The sequence below is a fragment of the Dipodomys spectabilis genome, unplaced genomic scaffold, assembly GCF_019054845.1.
Source record: "Dipodomys spectabilis isolate Male_0828 unplaced genomic scaffold, ASM1905484v1 ptg000852l, whole genome shotgun sequence".
Taxonomy (NCBI): domain Eukaryota; kingdom Metazoa; phylum Chordata; class Mammalia; order Rodentia; family Heteromyidae; genus Dipodomys; species Dipodomys spectabilis.
The window spans coordinates 102563-111040 of NW_024871529.1; the positions used below are offsets into that span (position 1 = coordinate 102563).

The 8478-nt window shown below is 69.7% G+C and overlaps 1 protein-coding gene across 1 annotated transcript; it reads right to left on the minus strand.

The window, feature by feature from the left end:
• Nucleotides 1–650: 650 nt before the first annotated feature.
• Hmx1 (H6 family homeobox 1) lies at nucleotides 651–3911 on the minus strand. Its single transcript, XM_042673451.1, has 2 exons — nucleotides 3533–3911; nucleotides 651–1258 (listed from the first exon to the last, which is right to left on the minus strand). Exons 1-2 carry the CDS (start codon nucleotides 3909–3911, stop codon nucleotides 651–653), a joined length of 987 nt encoding a protein of 328 aa, XP_042529385.1.
• Between the last annotated feature and the right edge of the window lie 4567 nt (nucleotides 3912–8478).

Consider the following 8478-nt stretch of genomic DNA (forward strand, 5'->3'; position numbering starts at 1 on the left):
GTTAGGGGCATAACTCCTGCCAGCTGCCCCAGACGCGGCACCAGGCCCCAGGGTTCCCGGGGTGTGCACCGGAAAGAAGGTGTCCCCCTGGCTCCTGCCAAGGGAGGCCCTGTCCATAATCACACAGCAGGGAAACTGTCCAGAAAACGTCCCTTTTATTCCATATGCAAAGAAATAGAGTCATCAGAAAAAAGAAAAGTCTTCTGGAGTGAGGGCATCCAGCCGAGGCCCCAGTGTGCACTGGCCTCTCGCTCAGAGGTGGACCGGCCCCTGCCGGCTGGGGAGGGGGGAGTCTCTCCCCCTGTGGCCCCGCAGGAGGCCCTGCCACTGGCCTGCTGTCTGGGTCCTGGTCCAGAGAAGGGACTCTGAGCCTTGGAAGCAGGATGCGTCAGGGACAGTCACCTCGCAGCTTCCAGCACAGTCTGTCCGCATAAAGTTTTCATTTGCTGCAGATCGGCCCCACTGAGGGATGGAGAAGCCCTGGGATCTGCTCAGCCTAGCCTGGCCATTGCCCTGGGCTGGCCCCCCCACCTCCGTGGAGCAGGGACCACCGCCAGGCACCCTCGCTTTGGCTGGGGCGCCATCTCCCTGGGCTGGTTCCGGGCCCATTCCCCAGGGCTCCTGGGATGCTGCCCGGAGGCGGAGGAGGCTCACACCAGCCCAGGCATCTGGGCCCGGAGGAAGGGCACGGAGGCCGCGGTGGGGAAGGCGGCCAGCGGGTAGGCCAGGGCCCCCGAGAAGCCGAGCAGCGGCGGGGCGGGCGCGGGTACGGGCGCGGGCGGCGCCAGCGGGAAGGGCAGCGCGGTGGCGGGCCCGGCGGCTGGGGGGCTGTCGCGGTAGAGCACCGGCACACGCACCACGCGCTGGGCGCCCGGCGGGGACAGCCCGGCCGCCTCCAGCTCGGCCGCCAGCTGCCGCTTCCACTTGTTGCGGCGGTTCTGGAACCAGATCTTGACCTGCGTCTCGGTGAGCTGCAGGGACGCCGCCAGGCCGGCGCGCTCCGCGCTGCTCAGGTAGCGCTTCAGGTCGAAGGTGGACTCGAGCTGGAAGACCTGGCTGCGGGAGAACACCGTGCGCGTCTTCTTCTTGCGCCCGCCGCCGCCGCCGCGGGCCGCCCCGGCCCTGGCCTCCGCCGTCTCCACCGCCTCCTCGCCGCCCGCCACCGGGCCCTGCGCTGCGCCCGGCCCGGGGTCCCGGGGCCAGGTGCCTTCCGAGCGCCCGGTCTCCTCGCCCGTCTCCGGAGAGTCCCGGTCGCTGGCTGCAGGGGAGAGAGGGACACGGGTTGGTTCTGGGGCTGACCCCGGACCCGGGCAGGATGCTTGACGCCCCAACCTGGCAACCACCTCCCCATGCACCCACGGGTGGGGATGCTGGTAAGGCACATCGGGGAAGGGTGACCCCCAAGTGAGAGAACTGCTGCACACACCCAGAAAACAACACGAGCCCACACCAAGATGCACCCCACACCCGGAGGAAGAGAGGAAGAAGGCCCAGGACAGGACGGAAGAGAAAGAAACACAAAAACAGCACCGAAAGCAAGCTGACCTCTCTGACCACCCCCTCCCAACGACTACAGCCCAGGTCTCCACAAACACACAAAAGGCCCTCGGAGAGCCCAGGACAAAAGAAAGAGGTCCTTGGGGAGAGAGCTCCCCCAAAGACAAGCTGGGACCCCGCCTTGGGTGTCCCCTCGGAGCCAGGGCCCCTCCCTGCTTACTCTCGGGAGCAGATGTAAAAAGCACAGGGAAAACATTTTTACTACGGGACAAGTAAGTGCAAACAACCCCTAAGGTAAACTCCGGTGCAGTGAGCCAAGTGCTGCGCGCTCCATGCTCTGGCCCCAGGACCCAGGTGCCCACAGACCACGTGCCCGTGGGTGCAGAGAGAGCACCCTGCCCCAAGCACCTTCTTGCCCGGCCTTCTGGCTCCAGTTTTGAGTGTCCCAGGGCCTGCCATGAAGCCCCAAGTTCATGCCCACCTCAGACAGAGTGGCACCTCAGGCACACTGTTGTCTGTCTGGGTTGGAAAGGGCAACACCCCAGGCTGCAGGTCCCCAGAGCCACCCCTCGGCTTGGCTGATGGGATACCCAAGGTCAGGGTGGAGTTAGCTCTGGCCCTCCACCGGTGGACTCGGATTGCCATGCGTGAGTGTCTGCATGCCTGTGCAGCGTGCAAACGTCGGTGGGCTGTGTGCGTGGCTCAGGCTCTGCCTGGCGTCCTTGGACACACACAGATAGACGTCTGCTTGGGTACTGGCCTGCTCAGGGCCCACCGAGAAGATCTGGTGCCTGCTGCCTCCTCACAAGCCCTAAGACCCGGCGCTGGCTTGCCCACGTCACCCTAACCCGCTCTGCCTGATCTTAACCCGCATGGAACGAAATCGGACAATGGCTCCTCCGTGGGGGCTGACAGCCAGGTGGGGGGGGAGGGAAGGGGGGGGAGCAACAAGAGAACACATTCAACCTCTGAGAACCTCTCCCCCCCCCAGCCTGGATGGAGTCACTAGATTTCAGGGGGACGGTGAGGGCTCTGCACCAGCGGTGAAGGCTCTATGCCAGCCCAGACCTGATGGGCTCTGGGACAGGGTTCTTTCTGCAAAGGGGTTGCTGGCTCCAACAGGTGAGGGGGTGGTGGGTCCCCTAACTCCTGGGCACACAGGGGCAGGCCCCAACCCCAGGAGCCAGTCCTTCCTTAGCTGGCCCCTCAGATGGCCGTGGGTTTGGAGGGAGGCCTGTGGAGAAGGACTGGACTGGGCGGGGTGGTTTTTCCCTCCCATCCTCCCAGCTTGGAAAGCTGGGTCCCCGAGAGAGAGGAGAGAGAGAGGCGGTCACTGGAGAGAGGAGGCAGAAGGTAGGGTCAGGATGCCCTGGTGAGAGTGGGGAGCAGGTTCTGGAGTTGGGGAACCCCCTCCTCCGAGCCCTCTGTAGGAAACAAAGGCCAGGGAGGGGGAGGGGTGGTAGTAGAAGAGAGGAGGGGGCACCGGGGGGCCTCAGAGCCGCTCGGTTCTCCGCGCACAGCCCGGGGACCTGGGAGAACCGAGAGCGCGGGCCGGAGCGCGGCCTAGGCCCCGGGGCTTCCCGCCCGGGGTGGGCTGTGCGCCCGCCGCTGGGGGAGCAGGCCTCGGCCGCCCGCCGGCCTGGCAGGGCCTCTGCTCGGCTCCCAGTATGTTAGCGTCGGGCCCCACTCGCCTCTCCCCCGTACCCGTCCTCCCCTCCCCTTCCCACGCCTCGCACCTCCACCTCCTCCCCTGCTCGCCCCTCTCTCTCGGCCCCGCGTCCATCCACGCCCAGTCCACGCTCCTCTCTTTCCCGGAGCCAGAGAGCCGAGGATGGAGGCAGCCACCCCGGATGGATGCGCCGCACCTCCCGCGTCGGAGCGTGGGCCCCCGGACCCCGCCGACCCCAGGCCCGCCGAGCCCGGCGCCGCCCGGACTCGGCTACGCGGGCGGGGACAGGGGTGGCCCCGAAAGGGCGCGACGGACCCCAAGTCCTCCAGCCGGGCCCGCAGCTCCCGCGCCCCGCGCCCCACTCACTGTCGGGACTCAGGCCGCCTCCGTAGCCTCCGTGCGTCCGCGGGCACCAGCGCGCGGCGCCCCCGCAGCCGAGGGCGAAGGGCGGACCCGGCCCGGGGGGCGGACGCGGCCCCAGGCCCAGCAGCGCCCGGGCTCGCGCCTCCCCGCCGGGCCCGACGCCCGCGCGCGGTGGTCGCCGCCGCGGCAGCCGCCGCCGCCGCCCGGGCTCGGCGTCCCCGTCCTCGGGGTCGTCGTCGTCGTCCTCCTCCTCCCCGCGGCTCCCGCCGCCCCGGGCCGCGCGCCCCGCGCCCTTGGCCTCGGCGGCCAGCAGGTTCTCGATGAGGAAGGAGGAGGCGCGGGCCGGCGTGGCGTGCCCGGGCTCCGTCACGTCGTCCGGCATCGCGGCCGCGGCCCGGCGGGGGGCTCCGTCCTCCGGGGCTGCGGGGCGCGGGCCGGGCCCGGGAGCCGCTGCCCGGGGCGCTGGGGTCGGGCTCCGCGCGGGGTCGGGCAGGGCGGGAGCGGGCGCGCGCCGACAGCCGCCCGGGCAGCCGCCCAGCTCGCCTTTCACGTCGCCGGTCCCAGTCGCCGCCCCCCGCGCCGGCCTCGCGGGGGGCGGGAGGAGGAGGGGCCGGGGGCGGGGCGGCGCGCGCCGGGGGCCCGGGGACGGCCCGCGGCCCGGGGACGCCGCCCGGTGCCCCCCTCCGCGGGCGCGCGCGGGCGGGCGGGGGCGCGCGGCGCGGGCGCGGGCGGCGTGGGTCCGGGCCCGCGCGAGGCTTTCCCGCGGACCCCGGGCCACCCGCGCCGGGAGGGGCGGGCCCGGGTCCGCGGCCGCCCATTGGCTGCGGGGCCGGCGGGGAGCCGGCTGGCCAATGGCGGGGCCGGGGCCGCGCCGGGCCCGCCGCCCGGCCGGCGTGGGACCGGGCCCTGCGTGCGCGTGTGCGCGCGCGGCCGGCGCGTGTGTCTCGCGTGCGCGCGCGCGTGGAAGCCGCGGACGGCTGGGCCGCAGTCGCTGTTTTCCAAGACCCCGCGCGTCACCTAAAGACGAGACCGGCCGGCGCAGGGCCGCGAAGAGCGCGTCCGCTCGGGGCGGCGTTGTCACCTCGCCGGCTGCGGCGGGGCTCCCGGGCCCCGCGCGCCCCCCGCGCGCCCCGCTCACCCGGGGCCCGGGCGCACGGCTCCGGCCCCGGCCCCGGCCCCGCGGGCTCCTCGGCGTGCGCGGGGCGCCCCGAGGCCGTGACCCACTTCTGCCGCAAGCGGGCGGGCGGCGGCGGCGCGTGGCCGCTTCCCGCCTCGCCGAGGCCGGGCTCCGCAGCCGGTGCGCTCCCGGGGCCGCCGCGGGACTTCCCGCTCCACCTCCCGGACGCGCGCGCGGGCGAGCAGCGCCCAGGGTCGGGCCGCCACCCGGGGAGGTTCGCGGGACGGTGAGTGGCACCTCGGGGCCGGGCATGGCGACGCCCCGGCCCGGGGGTCCCGCGGCCGTGCGAGGCCCCGGGCGGCCGCCAGGAGGGCAGGGGTGAGCGGCGCCCCAGTCCGCTGCTGGAGGAGGCCGACCCCAGCGCGTGCTGGGCGCCTGGGGGGAAACTGAGGCCCGAGGGGCCCCGGGGGAGAAGTGGGGAGGAGCCCGCTCGGTTCCCGCCCAGCCGCGGGCGGCGGCCGTGCGGGTACGGGGTGCGGGAAGCGGGCCCCGCAGAGCCGCGGGGGGCGCGGGGCGGGGAACGCCGCCGAGCCCGGGACCGCCGCCGGCCTCGACACCGGTGCGTGGTCCCCGCGTGGCCCGCGGTGGCCAAGGCCGGGGTGGGGACGGCGAGCGGGGTGGGGACGGCGAGCTGGCCGGGGCGCCCGCTGCGGGCGCGGACCCCGGTCAGCGCGGCCGGGCCTGGGCAGCGGCAGCCTTGGCTCCGGCCTCCCCGCCGCCCTGGGGCTAGAGGCCGAGCAGGGGGTCCCGCGGGGAGAGGTCGGGAGCCGCTCACGAAGTCAGCCCAGCCAGGACGTCCGGGTCCGGAGGCCCGGCCTCCCTTCCCGCCTCCTTTCCGAACCTTGGAGGACTGAGGCCCCCCCGCCCCGTCCCGGCGCCTAACCTCTGCAGGGCCTGTCCTTGGCTGCATCTCCCGAGGGGACCTGGGGCGCTGGGGGTCTGGGAGCCCAGCAGCCCCACGAGGGCCTCCGCCACACACAACCCCTGTTGCCCCCCGCCGGCTCTGTGTTAATAAACAGTTTTCTTTATAAAGAAACTTCCGAATGTTCGTTTTAAATGATTACCTGGCCTTTGCTTGCTTCACTCCATCCAATCCCGTTTCCCTTCGCTCCCCAAGACACCCCACCCGGAAGTTCCTCTACTTGTCCATCTCTCTCCGTGGGGCGTGAGCGTGTGTGCTCCTGGGTGTGCGTGCACACACGGGCATGCAGGTTCCTTCCGCAGACCCTGGAATCTGACGTCCCTGGTGTGGAGCAGCAGGACGTTTGCACGACACCCACAACTCCTCTCACAGACTTTACATCACCACCAGAAGGCTTCAAACACCTGATACAACAGAAATGCTTTGGACGTCGTTGTTTCTCAGTATGTAGGGAATAATGGCTGCGTGTAAACGCAGCTTTTCTTTGAAGACATTTTTCCCCAAGAGATCCAAGCCCATCTTGGGATTCTTCAGATCTGTGACGGGTTGTCTGCCAGGCCTCAGGACCTGCAGAGGGGGGAGGCACACCATGTCAGGTGTGCATGGAGTGTCCTTGCTCATCACAGTCTTCTCTTCCCGACGCTAGGGATTGAGCCCAGGGCTTTGTGCATAGGAAGCACACCTTTGCCTCTGAGTCACGAGCCCAGCACATTCTCTTGTATGTTGGGAGGCTGAGGACAGGATGGGATCCAACCCCAGGCCCTGTGGTTTGCCACAAAACGCTGCCTCTCAGCCCCCGATTTCCTTTTTAACCACTATATACTAACCCAACATTTGCATGCCCTTGCTTCATCCCTCCAGCCACCGGAAGGATTTCTCCAGTCATTATCGCTGCTAGTCAGCCTTGGGCTCACAGGTGCAGGGTCCCAGGTTGGCTGTCTCCAGTCCATGATTCCAGGCCCTAGTTGGAAAACTCAAAGTTGGGGAGCCAGGGCCAGGATTTGCCTGAAGAGTCATCTGCCCATTGCACCAGGCTCTGGAAGGACGCTCCCCCTTCCCAGGGCCTCTCCTCCTGGCCCGTGAGGTGAGCCCCTCACACGTGAGTCCCAGGACAAGCGGAGTGAGGGGGCCAGGTCACCCTGTCTGGGAATGGCGTGCTTCGTTCCCTGCTCTGTGGCTGGGAGCCGTCATGGCTGCCCTCCAGGCCCCAGGCGCGGGGAGGGGGGTGGAGGGGGGGGGCTGGCCTGCCAGATGCAGGGGAGAAACGCTGCGTGTTCACACAGGAAGAGGTGGGTGGAGGGCCGCCGTGCTGGGCAGCAGGTAGGGGGCATGGCGTCTTTGGGGTCTAGAGTTTTCCATGGCAGGGGAGTACGTCAGTGCTTCTTGTGCGTGCAGGGCTTCCCCGGTGCCAGGCTGTCGGGCCTTTGTACATGCCACGGCACTCTGTCGAAGGAGCCCGGGTGGCACAAAGGAACAGTGGGGGCCGCGTGAAGGGCCCCAGCCCGGGCTTGGAAACGAAGGTTCTCTAGGGCAGACGCCTCCTGGGGAGCGGCGGGAATGGAGACACCTGCGGAAGGAGAGAACCCCTAATTTGCAAGGCAATGGGGAGCCTCAGCAGGCTGTGGAGCCTGAGGGCGGGGGCGTGGTCCCAGGGGTGGAGCGAGGCTAGTCGGGAGTTCAAACCTCAGCCTGGTGAAGGGGCAGAAAGGAAGCTGTGCTGGGAGATGAGTGAAGGCTGTGAGCACCACCTGCGGGGTGGAGGAGGGGCCAGGAAGTCCACAGCGAGCGGTCCAGCCTCGGCCACGGGTCTCCCACGCCGGCCGGGCGCCCTGGCAGGGGGAGTCCGCAATCCCACCCCAAGTCCCACCCGGCGCCATCCCTTCCCCAAACCCACCGCGTCTGGCCTTTGTGATGGGAACTGAGGCCTCAGCTGCGGGGGAGGGGGGGCGGGGGGGGGGGTCGAGGAGGGCGTGGCAGTGCGGGGCGTGCGGGCAGTGGTTGACTTTCCCCTCCACCCCAGGGTCCGCTGGAAGCGGGCAGCACAGCACAGACGTTCACCGCACTGGCTTCGAAGTCAACCCAGGGTCTGAAAATCAGGAGCGCAGCCGGCAGCCAGGAGGAGCAGCACCACCTTCACCGTACCTGAAGTGCCCTGGTGGGCAGAGAGGCAGGGAGGAGGGAGGAGAGAAGGGGGGCAGCGGGTGGGGGCTGGAAAGAGGAGGAGGAGGGTTAGCTAGAGGGGGGAGGAGGAGGAAGAGCTGGGGGAGGAGGGAAAGTTTGCAGACTAGGCAGTAGGGGAGGGAGGGCAGGGGAGGGGCTGCGTGGGGGGGGTGGATGCTGGGAGGGGACAGCGTGGGGGAAGTCCACATCCAGGTCTCACGTGCCCAGCTGTGGTGCAGCCTGACCAGCAGTTCCTGGGAGCCCTGTCCACCCGCCCTGCCCTGTCAGCCCCTCCCACACGGCCCATCACCCCCTGCCCAGGGGTGGGCAGGGGGCACTGGCGTCCACTTTCTGCGCAGACTTTCCTGGAGGCAGGGCCTTGTCATAAATGGCGGCGGTGCATTTGGGTGCCAGGGCATGTGGTCCCGTGGTGGGGGCGCAGCCCCCCCCCCCCCGCCCCGAGGACCCTCCAGCGCAGCGAGGTCGCCAGGTCGCGTTCAGGCAATGCGGATGGTCTGGTCTGCACGTGGGGAGCACCTAGAGGTGGGGCTGGTTTGGATTCCCATCCAAATCTCCAGGGAGCTCCAGGCAGCTCCGGCTACCATGGAAATGACGGGGGGGGGGGGGGGGGACAAAGGGTGGGGTAACTGCACAGCTTTTTGCCCCAGGAGCCAGAAGGAAGTTTCTGGA

Bases quoted from the DNA above. Each gene is read 5' to 3' on its own strand.
- Hmx1 (XM_042673451.1), bottom strand. From the start codon at position 3,911: ATGCCGGACGACGTGACGGAGCCCGGGCACGCCACGCCGGCCCGCGCC. The intron at 1,259-3,532 runs GTGAGTGGGGCG...TCTCCCCTGCAG, and splicing joins AGGCGGCCTGAGTCCCGACA to CCAGCGACCGGGACTCTCCG.